At 35.0% G+C, this 25596-nt stretch overlaps 4 protein-coding genes and 1 long non-coding RNA gene across 8 annotated transcripts; 3 read left to right on the forward strand and 2 right to left on the reverse strand.

Annotated features, from left to right (window-relative positions):
* Positions 1-2601: 2601 nt before the first annotated feature.
* Positions 2602-4055, forward strand: LOC123202656. The gene is made up of 3 exons (XR_006499033.1): positions 2602-2783; positions 3113-3344; positions 3705-4055. It is a non-coding gene; the product is annotated as an uncharacterized LOC123202656 (long non-coding RNA).
* A 50-nt stretch (positions 4056-4105) lies between these two features.
* On the reverse strand, positions 4106-5979 carry LOC123202655 (uncharacterized protein At2g23090-like). Of its 3 annotated transcripts, none has more exons than XR_006499031.1 (4): positions 5725-5979; positions 5431-5471; positions 4315-4518; positions 4106-4258 (listed from the first exon to the last, which is right to left on the reverse strand). XR_006499031.1 is itself a non-coding variant. In XM_044618648.1 (3 exons), exons 1-3 carry the CDS (start codon positions 5798-5800, stop codon positions 4399-4401), a joined length of 237 nt encoding a protein of 78 aa, XP_044474583.1. In that variant the 5' UTR covers positions 5801-5979; the 3' UTR covers positions 4261-4398. The 3 variants fall into 3 exon arrangements, 1 of the variants encoding a protein (XP_044474583.1); XR_006499032.1 differs by having other exon boundaries at positions 4106-4244; positions 4286-4518; XM_044618648.1 differs by lacking the exon at positions 4106-4258 and having other exon boundaries at positions 4261-4518.
* A 3619-nt stretch (positions 5980-9598) lies between these two features.
* On the forward strand, positions 9599-12635 carry LOC123202782 (acyl-CoA-binding domain-containing protein 3-like). Of its 2 annotated transcripts, XM_044618906.1 has the most exons (5): positions 9619-10729; positions 11346-11451; positions 11551-11651; positions 11782-11847; positions 12284-12635. In XM_044618906.1, the coding sequence occupies exons 1-4, from the start codon at positions 9813-9815 to the stop codon at positions 11819-11821; spliced, it is 1164 nt and encodes a 387-aa protein (XP_044474841.1). In that variant the 5' UTR covers positions 9619-9812; the 3' UTR covers positions 11822-11847; positions 12284-12635. The 2 variants fall into 2 exon arrangements, 1 of the variants encoding a protein (XP_044474841.1); XR_006499070.1 differs by lacking the exon at positions 12284-12635 and having other exon boundaries at positions 9599-10729; positions 11293-11451; positions 11782-11846.
* Positions 12636-16535: 3900 nt separating this feature from the next.
* Positions 16536-19256, forward strand: LOC123202783 (subtilisin-like protease SBT1.7). Its single transcript, XM_044618907.1, has one exon. The coding sequence runs from the start codon at positions 16622-16624 to the stop codon at positions 18932-18934; it is 2313 nt and encodes a 770-aa protein (XP_044474842.1). The 5' UTR covers positions 16536-16621; the 3' UTR covers positions 18935-19256.
* Positions 19257-21534: 2278 nt separating this feature from the next.
* LOC123202784 (cytochrome b5-like) lies at positions 21535-22219 on the reverse strand. The gene has a single exon (XM_044618908.1). It carries the CDS (start codon positions 22049-22051, stop codon positions 21635-21637), a length of 417 nt encoding a protein of 138 aa, XP_044474843.1. The 5' UTR covers positions 22052-22219; the 3' UTR covers positions 21535-21634.
* Between the last annotated feature and the right edge of the window lie 3377 nt (positions 22220-25596).

Here is a 25596-nt window from a genome sequence, read left to right on the forward strand (position 1 = left end):
TTCACACAGTATGGGGCCAAGGCCGTTAAAGTACAGTAACTTTTGACAAAATATAACGGAAAAAGTGGAAAATTAAGGACCGTTAAAGTGATACACATGTTAAGTTCGGTGTGGCACTGGTACCATATCATATCCAGTAAAATAATTGTCCATATCCTAAATCATTAATCAATCATAATCCGTCCAATAGTTGACCAGCCAATTTCAATAGAATGATTAGACTATCCACCTTCCATCTCATATCAACAAAAATAATTCCGATCAATTCGATAATTTTTAATCTTCTGGTACTTGCTTGCCACGTCAGCCATTGCACTCAGTTCGTTTTTAAACAACATCAACCAAACAATACACGTACTTCCAAGGCGATTTGTCTTATTTTAATTTCCCACAGAATTTTTACGAATAATTCACTCAGAACAAGAAGCCACAAAGAGTTCTCACTAATCCCTGCACATTCTTAACTAACAATCAAAGCACAGAAGCAAAGACATCCATGGTAAAATCTCACAGCAAGATTATCAACACAAATGGGAATTTACTTTATTCATAAGCAACAAAAGATGGAGTGAGGGAAAAGAAAGGATAAAACCAGCTTGGTAAGCAGCTGATATATACAAACTGCTTGATGGGGAGAAGCAGCAACCCCTTTCTGATAAAGTGAGAGTTTTACGAGCCAAGAGGTTTTAGAATTGAGATTGTGGATAACTGCGGCCAAGATATGGAGTACATCTAGCCTTGCCAAAGAAATTCCAATAGATTCTCTTTTTGCGCCTTCTAGGTGGTCGAGTTAGCTCTGCTTCATTTCTCTTTAAAATCTCCCACATCACTTGCACATCCCTGTACTCACAACTTCTCACATCGCGTCTTAACCGTAGTAGACCTACTTGTTTCCCAGACACAATTTTAGTCAATAAACTCGGCAAAACTTAAATCATGCATCAGAAGAAACAGAAATATGATTTTCATTTCACTTTATCTTCTATAAACTGCATACTTCAGGCAGAGCAGAGCACCTGATTTACAAAACTAAGATGCCAAAAAGACAAACTCGGGACAGTACAAGAAAGTGAATTAAGTTGATGCTTTAGATGAGTTTTGGATTGCATATGAACAGTAAACAAAAGCAATAATTTGCAGGGTATAGTAAGAATTCTAACAAGCTTCAACATGCACAATAGTGGGGATCAAATCAATCGAGATTATCCTAAATCATTATAGAACAATATATTTACGAAACATAAAAGCTGTTTATAGCCATTGCAATTCAAGATGGACAGAGGATGTAGCTAATGAGCAAACAATCATCGGACGGCAGGACACTGACCGCTTTTGCGAATCCCCAGACGCAAAGCTACTCTGTTCCAAACTCTTCTCACAGCGTTATACCACCACCCCATCTACCAAGTTTTCTTTTCTTCTCCGTTCAGAGGAGGGAAGGGTAGGAAAAAATGAACACTTGAATGTGGACTGAAGAAAATTTGCTGCATGCCAAAATAAATATAAAAATCGTAAGCAACAACTAAAACAATACAGGAAGGTATGTTCAAAACAGAATAATATCAACAGGATAAAACATTTTGCCAAAAAATAAAATCGAACTTGTCAAATCTTCTCTCTCTCGCCTCGCACTCTTTCTCTGCCCTGGAGAGCCAAGGCCTCACTATTCTCAGAATTAATCGGTGGCTAACGTACGCCGGGTGACGCGATCGTCCATTAAAACTAGACACGTGTCGGCACCAGCCGCTATGGCCGTCCGGATCCAATGAGTTCGCAATATGTTTCGGTTGATAGAGACTGACATTTATCGAAAAACGGGCGGGTTGATTTGCTTTATCAATCTACGTGGAGGGGGTTATATTGTAAGTTTAGATTTTGATTTCCTCCATTCCACGTGAAGATGTTATGATCTGTGGGTCCCATGTAAAATAGTTTTTTTAAGAGACTGAGGCCCAAGTGTTCAAGCACAGCATACTTTTGTTTTAGCGCGTGTGATCCATTCGTCTAATGGACGATAAACAAATAGGCGTGTGATTTGGACGCGCCACCCATGTAACGGACGGTAATGATAGAGAAGGATACAGTCGATGCGGCCATGTCATTTATTTTGTGTGGCCTAAGGCGAGCAACGTGGCTTTTGAAGATAGGTGGGTCAGACTAATTACATCACTGGCGTATAGAAAAAGTTTCTCCGACTAACAGGAAAGTGAAGTCTTTCTACGCACGTAGTTGCAGAGGCGGCCAAAGGACTATTTCCCACTCAAGTTTAGTTTGGTTCTCAAAGATACGCCAGTTGAGATTTTAAAATTTTAAAATTCATTTATAATATAATTATTATTAAAATTTGTTAATAAAACTAAAGATAAAATTATTATTTTATTTATAATATTAAAAAAATATAAAATTTATTATTTTTATTTTTAAATTTTAAAAGTTAATCCACTCAATCTACAAATTTTTAATTTTAAAAAATCATTTTGTTTTTTTTTTATTTTTTCTTCTTTTTTTTTTTTTGTCATCATCTCTAATACTGATGGTCGTCACTTTCCACCCTAAACTATTGACCGGTTTATTAAAAACAACCTAAAACGAATTTCTTCACCGTAGATCCAAGCAAACTTTGACACCTATTGCAATACAGGCCTAGCTGTAGTGCCTGTTTAATTGGTTGTATCTATGTTCAATGCCTCTCTTTTCAGGTTCTAGGAACTGATGAATTAAATGCACATTTGAACAAATATCATTGAGAACTTTGATCCTCAGCTTGAAGCTCCAGTTGGAAGGTACAAACACTCAATTACAGATCTCGTCTCCTTAAGTAAATCCAATTCTTGATAACCTAAACAAAGTATTAGAAGCTACGCAAGAGTCTGTCGCTATGGAACACCACTAAAGGCCATTTTAGCTTTCAAAGTTCAGATGCTATTTGACGATCCTAAAACAGGGGTTGGCCAGTCCCCAAAATTGCCAGTCAGAAACCTTGTTATCATGCTAATCCTGCCACCTCTCCCTCTTTTTTTCTTCAAACAACCCATGCATTTGCTTAATGAATGTTTCAAGGTCAATATTCTGCTGTAGGACACTTATGCTGTCTACCTAATTTATGTTGCAGGCACAGCAGGAAGCCATGGTCCAGATTTTTGAATGCAGATAATCAGCATCTAGTTTCTCCAGAGGCCATCTACATTTTTCTTCTTTAATATCTTACAATGATTTTGTCTTATTAATTTTGACAGAATTGTTAATTCAATTGGACATTTTTTGCGTGAAATCAGGCCATCGATTTTTTGGACAAGCTTCTTCGCTATGATCACCAGGACAGGCTTACAACCAAGGAGGCAATGGTAATTTTCTGGATGTAGAACCAGCGATGCATGCCCAGATTTTTTGTGATTGGAGTTTAATCTTTTTCTGGCAAGGAAAAAATGGAAATATTTTCAGTTTTTCATAATTAAAGCTGTGATCATGAAAATAGGTTTCTTTGGTTTTTCATTATAGAAGCCATGATCATGAATATGGTTCGAACTTCAAAATTTATTTTTCTATTTTCAAATATATAGCTTTACACCTTAAAATGGTTTGAGAAATTTAGAATGTTAGAAAAACCATCCCTCCTCCTTGGTCTTTTTAGCTGCTCCTATGGTTTTGAAAAGACAGTCCGTTTTGATTCTGATTTATCCTTTCTCTGATTTCATTTGAATCAGGCCCATCCTTACTTCTACCAAGTAAGAACTGCAGAAAATAATAGAATGCGCAGTCAGTAACTGTCTTTTGTGAAAGCCCCAACTTGGACCTCCCTTTATGTCTCGTTGCTTCATGATCAGTCGTAGTTTAGTCTCCTGATAACAAATGCCCCAATTGCTCTCCATTTATCTGGAGACAAAAGCTCATAATTCTGCTTTTTCTTCTTTAATTTTACCAGTTCTTATATTATTAAGCGAGTCTAAAATGTCAGTGTCCTAAGACCGCTGACATCAAAGTACTGGCAAAATATGCTCATGCCTAGCTAGCAAAAGGCTCAAAGTCTTACTATGGTTATCTTACGGCATCAAGCTTTCAAATCAAGATTTTTTTTTTCTCTTTATATTTTTCTGAAATCAGAAAATAAATGCCAACAAAAAATCACACAATCGAATTAATTTAGCCTGCTGACAAAGGTAACCAGTGCAAGGGAACGATTATATATAAACAGAGTCCATAGACCTTGATTAATTAACGATTATATATAAACAGAGTCCATAGACCTTGATTAATTAACGATTATATATAAACAGAGTCCATAGACCTTGATTAATTTAGCATGCTGACAAAGGTAACCAGTCTACAAGGATGACACCTAACCAGGATTAAGATAATAGAGGTGGGGATGTGCTTGGTTTGTTTATAGTTTCTTTTGTTTCATTTCTTAAGATGAGGGAAACATGTGAACAAATCAGATTTTGGGTGTTTGGCTTCAGCATGTTCCTTGCATTTCACCTCCGATGTGGTGCAAATGAACGTCTGCATGCACACTTTGCACTGCAATTAACATTAATAACATCAGTTAGAAAAATTACTAGAACTGAAATTCTAGGCAGCTATATAATCACTAGTTTTAACATTTTAATCAAAGACTAATGTTATATGCACCCAATTTCTGAGTGTTTAGACGATTTTTATCACAGATTAGGTGTTCCTTTATTTTTAATTCAAAATCGCCCAATCATGATACACCATTTTAATACTCAATCGGGTAATCAAAACTGTACACATATAGTTTTATTGTTGATCAAATATACATCTCCACAAATGTTTCATTTTGCCCTGTCTTCCTAAGTGAAGACAATTCCTAAATGAGTTGGAGAATCCACATCTGTTATTAATCACACAAGTAGCCAACAAAGATGAGCAACTTCTTTAAAAATGCTAGACTCCGATACTCATCCATTCAGATTCAGAGTATTAATCACACGTATAGCCAACAAAACAAACCCATAATATGTGCACTTGTTCACCTCATTGATTAACAAAATTGGTAAAATAATAAAACTTTTAGTCATAAAACGTGAGCTCGAGCTTCTACTAAGCTTGTGAAACCCTGACTTACCTTTGTGCAACAACTTTGGAGCACCAATAATCAATTTCACTGGTGTGTAGCCCACAGATTCTAACACATCTCTGATTGTTAAGGAGGACCATTGATCTCAACTGAAAATTCTTATTGCTTCAGCTGCCTTTATAACTACTTTATATTTTACATATCACAACTTAGAAACCTAATTTTTGTTAGACCAATCACAACGTATTTGAATGCAGAGTTCCCCCGTGTTTCATGCAGTTCACGGTTTCAAACCGTGGCAAACACCCCTTATTTTCTCAAAGTAACTCAATTTTCTTTTGACTTGACAATGGAACTCAGAAAATAAGTATAAGCCAAAGCAAAGCTAATACCTGGATTGTCATGGCTTTCTTATTCGACTCAAGCTGACTTCCTGTCCAAAGATCGATCCGATCATCAATCATTGAATCAAGATACAGAAGAAACCCATAGATCTCAGTTTTCAGAGGATTTAAAAGAAAAAAGACACTTCAAATCTTTACTTTCATTCTTTGGCCTGTTGAAACTCAAACTCTCAGTTAACTCGACGACTTGACTCGAACTTTTTATTATTTTTGAAAGAAAAACTACAAAGAAAACTAGATCGACAAGTGTATCTAGGGAACCAGAAGAGCAGAGAAGTTTACCTTTAGCGGCGGCCTTTTGCTTCTCCATGTTCCGTTCACGAGCCGTCTTTGACTTCTGGCCGTTGCCTCCTCCCATTTTCTTCTTCGTTATCTCAGCCTAGGAACCAGGCTCAACTCGGCTGCGAGAAACACGGAAACCCCGAAAGAAAGATCAAATACCGATGGCAAGAGCTCTGAAAGACAAAGACTTATATAGAAAATCTTATTTGTTCGGTACACTGCCCCTGTAATTATTTCTTTTTCTCCTTGATAAAAATAAATGGTTTTTTTTAGTACGAATATTTGGTGCCACTTTCCAGCTCTTTTCCAAGAGTACCCCTTCAGTTTTCGATAATTGTACTTGGATGACGACTCTGCATGTATTATTTTAAAAACTAACCCAGTCGTTAAATAACTTCCGTTAATTTTAACAGAGGAGGCCTATTATTGTAACTTTACCTGCTGGAAGTCATGACTGCTTGATTTTGCCTAATGGTTCTGAATGATATATATATATATTTTTAATTTTAAAGATAAAGCTTTTTGATAACTTTTTTTTCATTTACTTATAAAATAGAAAAGAAATCAGGAAAATAAGCACTACCTTTGAACATTTCAAGGCATATGTGCTTTAATTCTGGTTCCTTACCAAGCAAAAGGTACATAATGAGGGTAAATTTGTAATATAATACTTTTGTCTTTTTGCAAGATAACATGCAATGGACCATAAGTATAGTACCTAATAAATCAATCAAATTATATGTATATATTTTTAGTGTATATATGATGATTATTATATGATTGAATGATTTTAAATTAAAAATAAAATAATATTTAATTATATAATTGACACATTACTTATATACCTAAATTGTATATAAAACAATATATACATAATATCACTCTTTTACCATTCAAAATTTGTGAAAAGTTGAAAACAAACCTTTTACAAATCTCACATAAACACTTAAAATATAACAATTTAATTATTTTTTATATATAAAAACTTATAATTCAATCCTTACAACCCAGTGTTATTAAGTTGTAATTCTCACGATCTCATCATCTAAATCCTAAACCACTACTATGATCTTTTTTATCATGATATGAGATGATGGCAAGAAAGAGGGGAGAGAGGGTGATGGGAGGCTGATAAAGAGAGGAAAAGATAGTGGTATAAAGAGAGTACAAGATAGATTGTCGGAGAAAGAGAAAGTGAGAGTTGATAAAGAGACTGATGGAAGAAAATAAAAAGATGAATAGAAAAAAGGTAAAGAAATTTTTTATGTAAATTATAATTCAAAAGTTTTTTTTTATTTTTATTAATTTTTTATTTTTTCATAATGAAAAATTTTATTTATTAAGTAGGTAAATTTAATATACTGTTATTGGATATATTATTATTATATTAAAAAATATAATTTATTTTTTAATAATATTAATTGTTTTCCTTGATACGGACTGACGACGTACAGACAGGCACGTGGTAGATAATATCTTTGCTTTTAACAGGAAATTTCTTTCGATTCCGGCCCCTATGCCTTTCCAACCGAAAATCTGTTTTATAATTTTATATTTTAATATTATCAGAGTCAACGCATTGAAGATAAGATCAATTAATAAATTGGAAATAATACGTTGAATTTATTAAGGTGGAATTAGAGAAGAAGGAACAAGGGATTGTGAAATACAAGCATACAGCTGGATCTGACTAGACTCCTTCATAAATAAAGAGGTGGACGTGGACCCATTTTTCATATATGGTTGTTTGGGCAATTTAATTCATTCAATTCAACCTGTGTTGTTATTTGAAATTCCATTGACATGTCAAGGGTGTTGTGCCGGTCAGAAACAAAAATTTTGATTTTAATAAAAAAAAATTTCTCAATAAAAATAAAAATAAAAAATATTTTAATAATTAATGACAAAGATATACTTTTTTTTGTATAATTTTATTTATTTATATTAATATATTTATTTAAAATATTAATTTATCGTTATAATTTTATCTTATTTATATTATTTAAATTTATTTATATTTTTGTTAATTTATTCATCACAGCTTCAGCTTCTGTTTGCTTAATACAATTCCGAGATCAAAACATTCCATCAGCTCAACTCCACCCAATTTTTGGCACCAATTCAGATTCTGATTTCTCTTCAAATTGCAAGCAGCTTATTATTATAATAATATATTTTAAACCAAATAACTATTACCCACCCAAGGTTCTACAAAATAACAAGTTTCCACCCTTAAGTTTGGAAAAATCAAATTGAAATTTTAAAATATGTTATATTTTAAAATGTTGGACACAAGGAAAAGGACATTTATTTAAGTTAGTTATATTTAAGGATAGATTCAAATTGAATCAAATTTGAGTTTAAACAAGCTCAAGCTTCACTCGACAAAATGAAATTAAACAAAAAAAAAAACGAAGTCAAGCCCGAACATAAACTCAAGTTTAATGAGCTTTAAAAAAACATTAGTTTAAGCTTCAACTCTACTAAAAAAAATTATAATTGATAGTCTCTAATAAATAAATGATTGAAAGTGAATTATGGTTTTAGGTGTTATTTTTACCATACTGGATTCATGTTCAGACTTAAACCTCCCTCCCTGTACCCAAATCTACCTTGTGTTCCAGGGTGGGTGGTCCTGGTGGATATTGTGTTTCAAGTACTGGGCAATGAGTCTGGCCATAACCAGATCCACACTAACATGTAGGCTGCCCAAATTCGGGCCTTTGACCATACCCGAATCAAAATTCGGGTCTACGACTTTGAGGCCTTCGTTCATGACCTCTGTCACCCCAAAAAATAACAGTAAAAGTGAAAAAAAATAAGATATCAATGATAAAATAGATATGTAAATAATTATTTTAAAATTTATTAATTTAAAATGATACGAGGCTTTAGAAAAGTAAAATAGTTTTAAAGCCAAAAGATTTGTTTCCATATAAGGGATAGTGAAATCTTACGATCTTATTATTTAATTTTTAAAAATTTAAATATTCATTTCTAAGACAATTTTGATTAAAATTTTCAATTAAAATTAAAGATAAAACCATTATTTACAAAAAATTTAAAAAAGTTAAAGTTTTATCATATTTTTTTTACTCAAGTTTAAAACTCTTATAATTTTCTCTCATTCAAAGTTAGAAAAATAATAATTTCTCATAGGATTTTTTCCTTTTTTCGATGATAATCTACTTTTTTTAGCTATTAGTTGCCCTTCTTTTCACCTTGTCTCTCTCTCTTAGTCTTTCTCTCTTTCCTCTTCAATCACAAATTGACGAAAATTGTTTGGATTTTCTAACAAAAAAAATCCAAAAGATTTTCGTTGATCTGTGGTCGGAGAAGAAAGAGAGAGAGACTAGGAGAGAGGATAATTGATAGTTGGAAAAGATGGATCGTTGTCAAAGAAAAAAAATCTTAAAGAAAAATTATTACTTTTCAAATTTAAAAAAAAAATTATGAGATTTTTAAATTAAGGGAGAAAAGTATAATATAAATTTAATTTTTTAAATTTTTTATTAAATAATAATTTTATTTTTAATTTTTAATAAAATTTTTAGTAAAAATTATTTCATAAATAAATTTTTAAAAATTGAAAAATAACACTAAAGGGATTTCACTGTACCACAAGTCGGAGCAAGTCCTTTTGGCCCGGTTTTAAAACTAACGTTTTTTTTTTCCTTCTATTAATGTAATTAAATTTGAAAATTATGATTAATACACACTTGTGAAAATTGTTTTAAAGGTGGGGAATTGCCACGGCGACTTAGTCGTACAAAAATGATGAGAATAAGCTTCTAAACAGAAGCAAAGTGGGACCCGCAAACCCCAAAAATTCAGTAAAATTCATCCAAAGCTAAAGACGAATATGCCTTGCTCTGCTCTACAAAAGTACAAATATCCCTACCCTCTTGGCCGGCTTTGCCTTTTTCTTTTTTACCTCTCTTTCCTCTTTTGCAATTTCATGATCATAAGACTATTTGTATAATTTTCTAAACCTATCATCATCTCTTTTTTAGTCTTCTTCATCGTTTCTCTATTTATCTCCTTGTAGATTGTCAATTCTAATTTTATTTTATTTTTGTCGTCACCAAATGGAGCTTCTTCAGGAGTTGGTCTGTACTGCTTTTATTGCTGTGTTGTTTTCTTTTCTTGTTGCTAAGCTGGTTTCATTTGCCATATCTGGTGGTGTCGGTGGCGGTGGCGGTGGCGGTGGTCACTATTCTAACTCGGCCTTCGAGGTCAAAGACCTTGACGAAGGTGTTATTATGGAAGAATTGCAGTTTGGAGAGAAGTTGAATGTTGGAGTACTTGAAAGCTACGGCAGAGTTCGATTGGTTGAAGAAACTGTGGCAAAAGTGGAGAAATTTCGAGAAGGGGTTCAACGTGGAAAGGAGATCGCGGTGTCGGCGTCACACGACGAAGAAATTGAAACGGAACGCTACCAGTTACTGGAGAAATCAATTGAGGTTAGTGAACCGTGCGAAGAATCATCGGAGGAGAAAATTATGGAGAAAGAAGTGAAAAAGGGTGAGGACTTTGTTGAAGAAGCATTTGAAAATGAAGAATCGGCTGTGAATAATAATGTTATTATTGAAGAATTGGCTGTAAATAAAGCTGTTATTATTGAAGAATCGGGTGTCAATGATAATGTTATTATCAAAGAATCGGATGTAAATAACAATGTTATTGTCGTAGAATCGGATGTGAATAACAATGTTATAGGCGTAGGATCGGCTGTAATTTATAATGTTATTATTGAAGAATCGGGAGAGATTGGGGAGACAACGGGTGGTTTAGTAAGTGAGGAGGATGATGAGTGGGAGGGGATAGAAAGGAGTGAATTGGAGAAAGTATTTGGAAAGGCTGCCAAGTTTTTGGGGTCTGGAGAAAAAGATGATTTGTTTAGTGATGTGCAAATGGAGTTGTATGGCCTTCACAAGATTGCTACTGAGGGACCTTGCCATGAGCCACAGCCAATGGCTCTTATGATCTCTGCTCGTGCCAAGTGGTACCAGACTTTCCTACACTTTTTCTGTTTCTTTTTATATCTGTTTTTCTTTGTATTTTATGTGTGTGAGTGTCACAGTGTGACTGAATGATCAGGGTGGTAAACTAGAATTGAATAAAGACCAGAAAACTAGACAAATAAAATTAGGAACTTTGTAGAGGTCTTTAATTAACGGTTGTAGCATAATCATATGTTAGGGGAAATTAATCAGGTAATAAACTGCGCCCCAGATTAATTACTTAGAAATTTTTTGTCTTTAACAATTTTGCAATTGACAACTGAGATAGAAATATCTAATTATAATATGCTTATATTTATGATTAATGTGTAAGCCGGTGTAGTCAGAAAGAGGTAGTTCAGAATGTGCGTAGATCATCAATTGCTTAGCTTCAGATATAGTTGTTAAGTACACGTAGATCATTTGCAAGTGGTTAGACTTATGCTACATCTAGGTGAGATTTCGGGTTTGCTAAAACTTAGGAAGAACTAAAAATTCAAGACACCTTAGAGCCCACCCTTTAAGAAGTTGCACTGTATAGCTTGATTGCTAGTTATAATAACAGGGTTGACAGCTGCTATGTGTGAGTGATGGACGGCCCTGCTTACGTTGTGCAAGGAATGCTTGGCAAAGGCTGGGGAACATGAATCCGGAGGAGGCAATGGAGCAGTATGTCAAACTTCTTTCAGAGAGAGTTCCTGGGTGGATGGAGGAACATTGTAGTGTAAGTCTTTTTTTGATGCATTGCCAGATTATGTTTTCTTTGGTGAATTCCACTTCTAGTACTGTTTGGATAATTATTAGGATGCCCTTCTCTATGCAGGGAGACAATAAATTGGAATCTCACAAGGCAGGAATACCTGATGCCGCAGCTCCCGAATTAGTGTCATTTTCAGACCATCAAACAAATTTTACTCATAAAAGGTTGTTTGCTGAATTGGAATGATTTTTTTTTTTTTCAATTTAATCAACAACAGCTTCCAGTTTTATATCTGGTGCTGTGCTCTGATAATCATGTTTATGTTGTTCTTAACCACAATCCTATACCCTGCAGGAACCTGGAATTGAACTGTGATAGTGGGCAGGTGATCTAACTGGGGGCTCGTGCTTGGGGACCAAGGTATGGTCATAAACATATCCATCTTGCATTTCTACCTTCATGTGCTGATTCTTGTGCCCCTCCTAATATGAAAATCAGTGGAACAGTCTGACTAAAAAATGTTACGTTTGTCTAAACACTGTAAGTGCTTAACCCAATTGCATGCTTTCCTGGAACTCAAAACATCCTGCATATTTGTCTTGCTTTTGAGTCAACAGAAGTTAATATATCCTGCTATGGATTTAAAGTTCAGTTCTGTGCCTCCTCTGTCATGCTAACTTTAATATGTGACAAATGATGAATGTATCTTTTGTTTACTTTGCACAATGTTCAGTGAACATTGGTCTCAGACACTTAATTTCTGTTCTTTTTATTACTGTTTCATGTTTAGTCATTTTAATGGTCTGAGTTACATTAAGAGGCACTACATAACTCAGTTTGGTGTGAAAATTTTCAGGCTAAAGAGTGATAGTATGCTTGTCTGCTTGAGCTTCCCAACCACAGGGGCCATTCTCCTGGGTTTGCTTGACCTGAAACAGGACTATTATTTATATTGAAGCATACATATGCTTCCAGTGTGCAAGGTTCTTGTTCAAGTTATGCTAGCTATTGTGTCCTAATACCATAATGATGTTATGTGGATAAAATAACCATTGACATTGTGCATACATGTGTGTGTGTGTGTGTGTGTGTGTGTGTATATTATGAAAATAATGTCCTTCCAATAATTTATCGCCTGGGTGTCTGACCATTGAAGCATAATTGTGATGTCTGTTTTTACTTAACAAATTTGGTGCCCGATTTCCATCTTTGGTTTGCTCCTTTTACACGATTGATTCTTTTGGATTTTATGCATCTTTGACGCGTGAAGAGATAGACTTGCAATTAAAGTATGTAAATGCCCCTCACGTTTTTAAGTTGTTGAAAGCTGAAATTTTGGGGGAAATTTGGCCGGCAATTCACTGCAGTTTGGACCAAGTAAGCAACAGATATCGTCCTGAATTTAAATAGGGGTACAGCTTTTCCAATTTGTAATTAAAACTAAAATAAAACATGTAATAACTTCCGAGAAGAGGGCCAAAATGCCACGGTTTCTCTATGGGGCAAGTTATGCATATCTTGTGCTTGAAACAAGCCACGAGTAAGAGGGCCATCCACAACTACGCTCTGGAAAATGAAAGTTAGAAAATTGTCATTGCTATTGTTATTTTCAACGTGGCTTGTTTTGTCTGACTTTTGTTTGAATCCAATCCTTATCCATTGCCAGAACCATAACCTCCTCTGCCGCTTCTACCACCACCATGACTACCATTTTCACTGTTACTTCTCCAACCAGACCTGGAGCCCAATCCTCTGCTACCTCCACCACTCCAACTGAAACCACCACGTTCACCTCCAGAGAGAAACCCCCTACCAGGACCATAGCCCTTACCTACTCCACCCCCAATACCAAAACTACCACCAACACCAGCACCAGAGCCATGGCAGCCTCCTCCATAATCACTAGTAGTAGGATGCACTTGATGACCAAGACCAGCCACTATGGTATGGCTAGTTTCCATTCCAAATCCCAAATCATTTGGAAACCTGCCTTGGTAGCTTCTACTAGCACATCACTAATGAGCCCCAAACACAAGAAAGTTAAGCTCCATAAGACCACACAATTCCTTTCCATCACTTCACAAAACAAAATATACCATTACACTCACAACGATCACCTATACGCCACCTGCATGTTAAAGAAAAATTGAAAACCTCAGGTTCAAGAGAAGGGGGTGTGCATTAAATGAAATATAACGCATTTTGGGGGAAGAGATCAGACCCCTGCCCAACTTTCTTGTGCTCGAGTAAGTACAAGAAGCTGAGAATTGAGAGCCTATGAACAAACAATAAAAGAGGCTGGTATGGTGGTCATTGAAAGAATATTATATATGGATAAATATCCTAAAAACTGTCACCTGCTTGGGTCGGTGAGCCCAATATTGGCCCAAAACCAACTCATACGGCCTGTGAGTTTAATGGGCTCGGCATATAAGCCCCTCTTTTATCCCCATAAACAAATCAAAAGAAAGGCTAAAAGCCTTTCGATACGCTTGAAGAAACTTAAAAAAAAAAAAAAGCAAACAAAAAATCATGGTAGACTCCGAAGTCGAGGTGAAAGGCTATATTCTATATCAATTAAGCCCCATTGATCAGCCATCGTTTTCAATGGGAAAATGTCATGTGACACGAAAGTCGTTAACATTTCGTATTATAAGCTGATTTTATCAAATATGTCTGGCAATTTTCACTGTCGAAAGGGAGACCTAGAAGCCCGCGCCACACCTGAATCACCTAGAAATTGCTACGTAAATAAAAAGTGTAATATTATATAGGTTATTATATAAATAAATATCATTTTATTTTAAATTTAAAATCATTTCATTATATTATGGTATATAGGAATATGTTTATATTAATATATTTAAAATAAATAAATATTTATATATCTAAAATAAATACATATAAATTTATAGTATATAAAATGTTATCCATATTAATTCAATTTGTATGTTAGCATTACGTATAATCAGAACAAATGCCTCAATAATTCAGGATGTTAGCTTGTGCCTATAATTTCAATACTTGTCAATTTCAACTTGAATAGGCCACTGGGAAGCAAAGCTTTCAAATGGGAAACCATTTTTTTGGACTTCCGTTTTCAATTGTTTACACCAACTTTGCCGGGGAAAGTGACATTTTAGCAACCCCGGATGGATTTTTGTCCTAAATTATGCTGTGATATTTATTGTTCTGGTTCCAACCGAGGTACTCCAAGAGTCAAATCTAGTGGTAACAAATACATACCATATCAAATTATTAACTAATATTTCAGCATACAATAATTGACCCGTTAAGCATCATCTGCATCTGGCAACATAGATAAATTCTACAAGTTTTCTTCAGTTGGAATGATGCCACGAATCTGGACAGACAAGCTCATAAGGTTATCTGTTCAATGTAATTGATTCGATGTCAAAAAAATAATTTCATTCATATGAGATACCTCTAATAACCGAAAACCCAAAAAAGAAAAAATCATGTAATGTACCATTTTTATTCTTTGCTTTCATTTTACGCCTGTCCTAGTTGATTGATGATGTCGATGATAATAACTGAAGTGACAGACACCATCTTCTTAAAGAAGATATCTTCAACTGCACTGCATCTGTTTCTTCGGCTAATTATTTTAGTCACCATCATTTTATCAAGTAACTGACATCCTAAATATACTTTAATTTCGTTTTAAGACTATGATTAATGTGAATCTTCCTTTCGTTCATGAAAGAAGCACATGGAGACATACATCTGTAATTTCTTTTCCAAGTTGTTATCTCCAGTTGTCATATTCCATTTCGTAGGTAAAAATTAAGGATTCCAAGAAACAGTTTGAGTCTGATTCTTAAGAATAAACAACTAAGTAAGAAACAATATGGATTAATCAAAAAGGGGCAATCATATGGCCAATTGCACACACAGAAACAAGAGTTCTAATGACCAAGAAACAGACAAGTGTTAAAACAGCTATAAATGATATGTGTATTTATTTTTTATATACATAAATAATATATCATCTTATGATTGAATGATTTTAAATTAAAAATAAAATAACATCTAATAATATAATGACACATCATCTATATATATAAATCATATATCTAAAATATGTGTACGAATTATATATTTAAAATAAATATATATAATTTTATTAGTGTTAAAATATTGATGATGGGTAGGGAAACCAAACAAGCGTCCTTTTTTATAAAATTTACAATAAAGTTAATAAAGTGTAACTAAGAGCCGAAATGCTGCCAGGAAATTTGGACGGTGTCATTGAGACTTATTTAATTAATTGAAATTTCAAATTTAATAACTTTTCAGGTAAATTAAAAATTTAATTAAAAAAATATCTATAAATTTTTAACTTATATTCTTTTATTTAAAAACTTGTGTCTTTGTCATTCAAAAAACCATTTGGAGTCATGGTTGATTGCAATCTTTTTCCATGATTCCATCGGGTTCTTTGAGGTACTCAATTGTCAAAAGAGAATGTGAACATTGATCATGAAAACAGAGAGCACTTTAAAGTGGGAGATAAAAGCTATAAGTTGATTGGATAGGAGGGTGCAGAATTTCCGTGAGAAATGACACCAACTAGAGGCCTAAAGGCATTTGCTCAAATGGATGTTGATCTGTAAAGTTTTTATCCGTGGCACACACGGGAATGGGCAAAGTTTCTTTGCTCGCCAGACTCCACTAACCGACTAACCGGGGCTTGTAAAATGATTCGACGACCCTTTATGTGGGCGTCAACTGCCTAGAGACGTGAATGATTTTGCTTTTGCCTACAATTTCTTTGCATTCTCATGGATTAAAAGACAAAAGCCTGCCACTGTAAGCCACTCAAATTTGAACACAATTGACCCATTTTAATATTTCAGGGTAGGTGCAGTGATAATGGAGGGGGATTTAACTTTAATGATATTTTAAAATTAAAATTCTAATTAAAATTTTAATTTTTCTAATAATATATGATAATGTCATCATATAATTAGATAATATTATTATTAATTTAAAATTATTTAATTATATAATGATATATTTATATATGTATATATTTATGTATAAAAAATATATATAAATAATTTTATTGTAATTATATCTTCCTTTGTCAGCGTGGTCCTGAAGCCAAAACAGCTATAAAACTCACCCAAGTTATTGAAACCTATCAGGCTTCCAATAATAGATTGAGGAGATGAAGATATTAAAGTTCAAGCTTCTACAAATGATTCTGTTTCTGATTTTCTGCTACATGTATGTGGTAGCAGAAGCAGAAGAGAAGAACCAGAAACTCAGAACGACTTATGTGATTCACATGGATAAGTCCAACATGCCAGCAAGTTTCGATGATCATTTTCAATGGTACACTTCATCTTTACAATCAGTATCAGATTCTGCAGACATGCTCTACACCTACGACAACGTAATTCATGGCTTCTCCACAAGGCTAACTGCCCAGGAAGCTGAATCGCTTGAGAAACAACCAGGAATTATCTCAGTCCTGCCAGAAGTAAGATATGAGCTACACACAACTCGAACACCGGAATTCCTCGGATTGGAAAAGAGTGAAGCTCTGTTTTCTACATTTGAAGCAGAGAGTGATGTTATTGTTGGAGTTTTAGACACTGGAGTTTGGCCAGAGCTGAAAAGCTTCAACGACACAGGGCTTGGACCAGTTCCAGGCGGCTGGAAAGGAGAGTGCGAGCTTGGCAAGAACTTTAACTCATCAAGCTGCAACAGGAAACTAATCGGTGCAAGGTATTTCTCAAAAGGGTATGAAGCAGAGTTTGGGCCCATTAATGAAACAAGTGAATCAAAATCACCGAGAGATGACAAAGGCCATGGAACTCACACATCAACTACAGCAGCTGGCTCAGCTGTCTCCGGAGCTAGCCTACTCGGTTTTGCTTCTGGTACAGCACGCGGTATGGCCACAAAAGCCCGGGTTGCTACATACAAGGTTTGTTGGCTTGGTGGGTGTTTTGGCAGCGATATCATTGCAGGCATGGATAAGGCTGTGGCAGATGGAGTAAATATTTTGTCCATGTCTATTGGAGGAGGAGATTCAGAATACTATAGAGATACTGTTGCAATTGGAGCTTTCACAGCTATGGCACAGGGGATTCTTGTATCTTGTTCAGCTGGAAATGGTGGACCAGATTCAGGAAGCTTGTCCAACGTTGCACCTTGGATAACCACTGTAGGTGCTGGAACTTTGGATCGCGATTTTCCAGCTTATATTACCCTTGGAAGTGGAAAGAATTTGTCTGGCGTATCTCTGTATAGTGGAAAATCATTATCTAGTTCCTTGGTGCCACTAGTTAACGGAGCTAACGCAAGTGAATCATCAAGCGGCAGTCTTTGCTTGACTGGAAGTTTAATTCCTGCAAAAGTTGCAGGGAAAATTGTGATATGTGATCGAGGAGGCAATGCCATGGCGCAAAAGGGTGTGGTGGTGAAAGATGCTGGCGGTGTTGGGATGATTTTAGCTAACACCGAACCCTATGGGGAAGAGCTAATTGCGGAAGCACAGCTTTTGCCTTCAGTAACGGTGGGTGAAAAAGCTGGTGATGTGATTAAGAAATATGTCTCTTCGGATCCCAATCCAGTGGCCACCATCAATTCTGGGGGTACACAGCTGGGTGTTGAGCCATCACCAGTTGTGGCAGCGTTCAGCTCCAGAGGTCCAAATCCAGTCACTCCGGAAATACTCAAACCAGACCTTATAGCACCAGGGGTCAATATCCTGGCTGGTTGGACCGGTGCCGTTGGTCCGACTAGGTTGCAAAGTGACACCCGGCGGGTGAGCTTCAACATCGATTCAGGTACATCGATGGCATGTCCCCATGTGAGCGGATTGGCTGCACTCCTCAAGGGTGCGCACCCAGAATGGAGCCCTGCAGCCATTAAGTCTGCTCTAATGACCACAGCCTACTCAACATACAAAAACGGAGAAGCCATTTTAGATATTGCCACCGGGGAACCCTCAACACCGTTTGATTACGGTGCCGGACACGTGGATCCTGTAGCAGCCCTTGATCCTGGCCTTGTCTATGATGCCAACGTCGAGGACTACCTAGGCTTCCTCTGTGCCTTAAACTATAGCACAACCAAGATTAAGCAAGCTACAAACAAAGACTTCACCTGCGAGTCCGGAAAAATTTACAGCCTGAGAGACTTTAACTACCCATCTTTCTCTGTTCCTTTGCGAACTTCAACAGAGAAAGGAGGTGGCTCTGACTCAACCAGCACTCTGAAATACTCTAGGACTGTAACAAATGTGGGCACGCCTGGAACGTACAATGTATCAGTATCTTCACAGATTTCATCAGTGAAGATTGTGGTTGAGCCAGAATCATTAAGTTTCAGTGAACAAAACCAGAAACAGAGCTACACAGTTACTTTTACTTCTAGTTCTATGCCATCTGGTACAAACAAGTTTGCTAGCCTCCAGTGGTCGGATGGGAAACATGTTGTTAAAAGTCCAATAGCCTTCAGCTGGACATAAACAACCACATTGAGAAATGGGCTAACTACTAAATCATGGTCAAAGACGTGCATCCAAGCACAGTGAAGCCTCACTCTGTGTACTTACAGTGGATTAAGAAGAGAGGGAAGACAATTGTCCATAAAAACCTGTAAAATTGTTGTTGAACTCCATTTCATTTTAATTATATATCATCTTTATAAGGCAGTCCATTAAGGACAATATAAGAATCGTTTGCTCTATAGCATCCTGCCCATCCTTACTCGAGTGAAGAGGAAGAGGGGTGAAAACATTGAAAGACACAACTTATATGTTTCAGAGCAAATTCTAACATTATTCAGAATTTTGTATATGTTGATAAATCGGCAGATAATATGTGTTTGGCTAAAAAACCAGTAGATTCCTCCAGGTTTTCAACAATAAGCATGACAGAGACTTGGATCCAAACATTCTCTCTAAAAATTCTAATGCTCCACCAATTTCACTAATCTTTGGCCTTGGGGTCTAACTCAAACTCAAATTGCTGGCTATGGGGTAAGTCAAGGTTTAAACTCTTATTTTAGCTTGAACAAATTCCCTTGTTTTTCACAAGTGGCAAGACAAAAACTGAAACAATTTGTGGATCAAAATTTCAAACTTACACATTCTCCTCCGCAATTGACAGATCAAAAAAGGAAATTGGTTACATTGTTTGATATTTTCCACTGGTTCCTGACACCATCAGACACAAATCAACTTCCTTAATCACAGCATTAAAAAGAAAATAACTTCTGCCCATAAAGAAAATCAATTTTAAAATTGTAAGGATACATAGATAAGCTGACATAGATATTAATATTCATCATTTTAAAAAATATGGAGTTGGATGTTCCATCTCCAGTTCTTCAAGTACTTGAGTTGTGTCAGTACTCAATGTAGTGAAAGGTTAAAGACCAAGCAACTAATTCCTATATAAGATTTGATGGAACGGTAGATTCTCATCTGTTAAATTTGAAAAACCCAGTCCTTCACCCTTGAATTTTATAAAATGATTGAAAAAATAAAAAAACTCTCAATCTAAAAAACACTTTATTTCAATAGTTTTATTAAATAATTTTACACCTTAATTTATATTAAATTCAATTAAAATTAATAAAAAATATTATTGATACAAATATAGGTAGCGATATCAATGACGTAAAATTATATATTTGGGGTTTTAATTTTTAAAAATATTAGGGGTGTTAAAAAATTTTAAGGTTTTTCTTTAATTTGAAAAAATTTTGGGTTATTTTTTTAAATTTTTAAAATTTCAATATATCCCTTAACAGTTTCAAAATTAACAATTATACCTCTAAAATACACAATAAATAAAATATGTAAATGTTACATTACAAATAATTTCCTAAGTAAGATAAAGAAAATATTCATTAACTTTTAATAAGTTTTTAAAAAATAACATTGATATGTTACGATCCTAAATGTAAGGTATGAGACTTGGATCCCACGTTGGAAAGTATGGGCAACTAATGTGGGGTATATATGGCCTTGGGCTCTCCCATCTCAATAGCTAGCTTTTGAGGTGTGGTTCTCCTAAGGTTCGTACCATTTGGTATCAGAGTCATCACCATGTCTCTCACTTGCAATCGTGCGGCACGGGTGGTGATACCGACATTGCAGTGTTCGCCCGGGGCTAGCAGGGAGCTAGCGCACAGCCAGCCCGTGTGGCCGCCGGGGCTGCGGAGCGTGGTGGTATGTTACGATCCTAAATGCAAGGTATGAGACTTGGATCCCACATTGGAAAGTATGGGCAACTAATGTGGGGTATATATGGCCTTGGGCTCTCCCATCTCAATAGCTAGCTTTTGAGGTGTGGTTCTCCTAAGGTTCGTATCATGATACCTCATAATATATATTTATTATAATATTTGAATAAAATGACATAAATACATTTTGTTGGTTACCTTTGATAGATGGATGGCAAATTGACTTTTTCAAACTTAATGTGGTGGGAATATGCTAGTTCATCAAACCTTGGGTGGGACATGGTCATTCGGCCAAGGTTAAAATGTAAAGCTTGGAAATTAGGTGGAGGATGAGTGATTTGGTTATTTTCCTGGAAAAATTATGGGATTAACTTCGAAAAATATTTGGACGTATATCAAGTGTACCTGGCAGTCATAATCTAGTGTATGATTTAAAATCTGCTGAAATTGTATGAGCAGGAAATTTATACATATTCCTCAGAATGTAGAATTATTATTACTTTAGAATTTGGCACCCAAGTTTATGCATATTCCTCTGGTTGTTGATTTCTTTTTCCTCTGCTATCCACAAGTCGGGCATCTTAGTTTCAATTATCTATTCTTTTAAACTGGATTTCATTCTTGGCATATGTTGTTTATTCATTGTTCTGCAGTTCTGTTCGTATTCTGTGTTTGAAAAGAAGTAGAATCTTCATCCAGCATTCCATGTCCGGCAGCACTGACTCGGACTTTAATGTTTGAATGAATTCAATTTGGCTCGTTTATAATAGTTTAATCTTTGGTTTGAACTTTGTTTGTTTGATGTGAGTTTGAATTTGAGTTCGACTTGCTCGGATTGAACCCCAATCCTGAAGCTTTGAGTGATCTAGATTTACATGACTTTAACGAGTGTAAATCATCGATATTATTTCACGAGGAAAAATACAAACAAACACATAATGGAGGAAAATGATAATTGGTCTAATAGACGATGTCATCAGATCCGGCAAAGGAATCTGTAAGCAAAGTAGGAAACAGCAACCAAAAGCGGCACAAAGAACTCAAAGAGAGCAGCGTATTTAAGTTTGCCTTGGTTCTTGATGACATATGCTTCCATTTCTTTCTTTTTAGTTTCCTGGGGCTGGACGGAAGAAGTGTGTTTAATGGTGTAACCTTGGAGAACACCCACCTGATATTTGGGGAGCATATTCTGAGCGGCCTTGCTGTGCCCTATATCCTCGAAGTGCTTTGTTGCGTCTTTCCCTGCTGCCTCTATCAGCACATCTTCTCCACCTGGGTGCTCCGCCAGGAAATTTGTCACGTTCAGTACTCTGCCATCGATCACCAGCCAGCAATCTTTCTTTGAATTGTGCTGGGCAATCTGTGAAAGCGTGAAAATTCTGTTTTCTGCCATGCTTTCTTGAGAGTTCGTGCTCGTGCTTGTGCTGCGAGCCAGCGGGCAAATTTAATCTATCAAGTTGGCGTGCTGAAGAGATGGTTGTGATGTCACGTTTCAGCAGGGCAACAACCACCGTTCATGAGGAAGAGGAAGATGAGCACGTTCGTCCTCTTTCCTTGAGTTTGACTATTGGTTGAAGTGAAGGATGACCACAGAATAGGAATTGGCCTCCATAGCTGTACCATTACTCTTGGACGGTTACATATCTATTAACATTAAAAGATTCAGAATTTAATTATATTCTTAATTTAAAAGCAGAGATTATGAGATGAGTGATACGTTTATTTTCTTAAATTAGTAACTACTTATTATCGTATAAATCAGGTTTTCTCTTTTCATTATATGTCTAATGCAGTATCAAAACTGAAGATTTAAGATCATATCTCCATTGCTAGATGAATTCGCTTTGAAGGAAGAAATTCCAATCCAACAGATTTTTTCCTTTAAAACAAGAGTAGCTTAGCCTTGACAGTTTCTCCTGCGGAGAGATAGATAAATTTTTTAAGCTTACAACCAACATTGTGAGCAAGCCAGCCGGCCTGACAAACAATTTTTTATAACTTTGTTGCTTCCATAATTCGCAGGTCATAAAACTTTTTAAAAATACATTTGATGTCAACATTGTTGAAGTGGCTGGCTAATCACAACTGCTAGACACGTTTTGTTTTTTTATGTTTTAGTGAATAAATAAATACAGATTACTATGGATAGACTGCTAGATAGCAACATGGGGTAGTTTTTTTTAAAAAAAAAAGTATGAGCTTTAGCGGAGAATTTATATAATTTTGAATTCTTCAATAAGTAACTCTTGGAAAGCGTCATAATCATGTCTTTGACTAGCAACGCTAAGGTATGATTGATAACGTTAGAACTATTTAAGTCTAAAAAATTTGAAGTCATTCATACCTTGTGGTAGAACCAATGAGGAGGGAAATAAAAAGGATCAAGGAAGGCCATTTCAGAAGTTGGTTGGTTGGAATGAGATTATGCAAGGAAAGGAAAGGGTGAAGAAAATGTTAAAAACCTTCAAACAACCAAAGCGATTCCTTCCTTCTATAAAGTGTACCAGTATATAGCCATTAAATTACCATATAATCACTTCCCTTCTCTCCTTAAAAAATACCAAAGCGATAATCATCTTCTTTTGCCCTTCCTACCAAGTTCCAGTCAATTGACCTCTGGGATGGAGAAATGATAATCATCATGCTTCCCTCTTCCTTCCATGTGATCAAATAAAAAATAAAGGAAGACCGAGTCCCTTTTGCTTGTTTCCGTTCTTCTTCCCCTTAAACATCCAGATACTCAAACGCATACAATATACATAATATTGCAAAACACAGGAGAATACAACAAATTGCAAATCGAAATATGAAGAAACCTTAACAAAATCAGGAACTAATTGTTAGATTGATATAAAACAGACCTCCAAAACCCCAGCCCACACCGAACCCACGACCCAAGCCGAAACCTGAAAAATAAGCACAGTCCATAGATTATTTCTACATAGTTTTACGATTAATGTTTACAATAAACCCTAATTAGCATACCGAATCCAACACCGGCTCCATCGAAATTTGTAAGCACCATTATTTTTACTTCCGGTTACTATAAGCTAACAATTTCCGGAAACAGAAGAACAACTTGGGAGGGTTTTGAATTGTAAAAACAAAAGAAAAGATAGCATCCAATAGTGATTCTCACAAGTCTGAAAGCGACGTGACAGAAACGTGATCACAAATAATACAAATGTGGCCGTTGGTTTTTTCGTTATAATTATTTCAAATTATGGTAAACACATCATTTCAGTTAACAGAAGACTTGGGATTCCGTTATCTAAAGGATAATATTCAACATAAAGACAAAAACACCCTCACAGGCCAAATAAGTTTAAATAGGTGCGATACATCATTATATAATTATATGAGTTTTAATTAAATATAAAATTATATATAATAATATAATAACATATTATCTAAATATTTAATTATACATTTAAAATTATGTATATATAATATTATTTATTATCAATAAGATGTAATCAATTACAAAAATATCATATAATGATTGTCATCTAATAACCAAAAACTAAATTTTATATAGTTATATGGTAAAATTCCTTTCAAACTGAACTTATAGAGTTTGATATTAAGATACGATAGCGTAGTGATAAACTATTAAAACAATGACCAAACACATCACATTTTCTTCGATCTTATTGAAATGAGAATATAAAGTCGTATCATTCATGGACAAAGGAAAAAACTTCACATGACTTGTATCTACAAAATTTATTTCCTATTTTGTCTCGTGTTTATTGGAAAAAGTAATTGTTTTTCGTCAAATTAAGGTTACGATATCAATATAATTATTATGTTATTAACACAATTAGAATTGAAATAAATATCTAGAATCATATTTGGATTAAGGATGCTAAGATATATTATTTGAATGTAACTTTGTCTCTACATCTTATAAATATGAAAGATTTATACAAAGTTAAGTATGAGAGATTGAAAGGAAAACATATACGAATTAGATAGTCTAAAGTGAATTCGACCTTTCGATTAGATATACATACAATATTCCTCTTTCGTATTTACAACATAAACTATGATAGAATGTTTTTCTCAAAAATTCATAGCATAACTATGGATGTAGATTTTCGATCAACGAGACAAATCACATTAAAAACTTGACATAGCAATCACGCCTTGTTCATTTCAAATTAGCCATTTATATGTGAGCTTCAAAGACGTAGGGATATTCTCATGCCCCTGAGTAATGAAAGGGAATCGCTCTAAATGAGATTGTTGAAGAGTTTGCCTTTACCACAATTATGTTAAGCATGAGACCAGCCACTGCTTTGATCTCTTGAATGCAATCAAAGACATAATGAAATGAGAATACTTAAAGAGAATTTGTGGACAAGACTAAAATGACCAACCTGCAACATTTAGTAGTAAGAAAACTCTCATTCAAAAACACTCCTCTCTTTGCTCAAATCAATTGTAATGGCGATCAAATGCTCTCTTCTCAACAATGAAACCTTAGCCAAAAAATAAAAAAAACAATGAAACCTTCATAAGTTAGTTTATGTCTTGGGACATTCAAGTCTTTCTTTAATCGTTATTTGTTATTTTGTAAAATATATAGTGTTAAACTTGAACAAAAACAAATAAAAATTTAGTTATTACTAATTTTGTTAATGAAAACTAATATATAAGAAGATAAAAAATTCATTTTATATAATCAAGGTTGGATTTGAATCAAACTCGTTTGAGTTCAAATTTGAGTTCAAGCTTGACTCAAACGAGCTCAAAACGAACCCTATAGTAATGAGCTCAAACCCGAGCTTGAGTTTTGTTTGATATGAAAATCGAGCTGGAGCTCGAGCCCAAATAATCACCCAAGTAGCTTGGTGGAGCTCGCGAGCCAATTAAGCTCGCCCAAGATTCTGAAGAGCAATTTCTATTGAAAGAATTAGCTTTAATTTTAATTTC

Source organism: Mangifera indica, chromosome 19 (assembly GCF_011075055.1).
Source record: "Mangifera indica cultivar Alphonso chromosome 19, CATAS_Mindica_2.1, whole genome shotgun sequence".
Taxonomy (NCBI): Eukaryota; Viridiplantae; Streptophyta; class Magnoliopsida; order Sapindales; family Anacardiaceae; genus Mangifera; species Mangifera indica.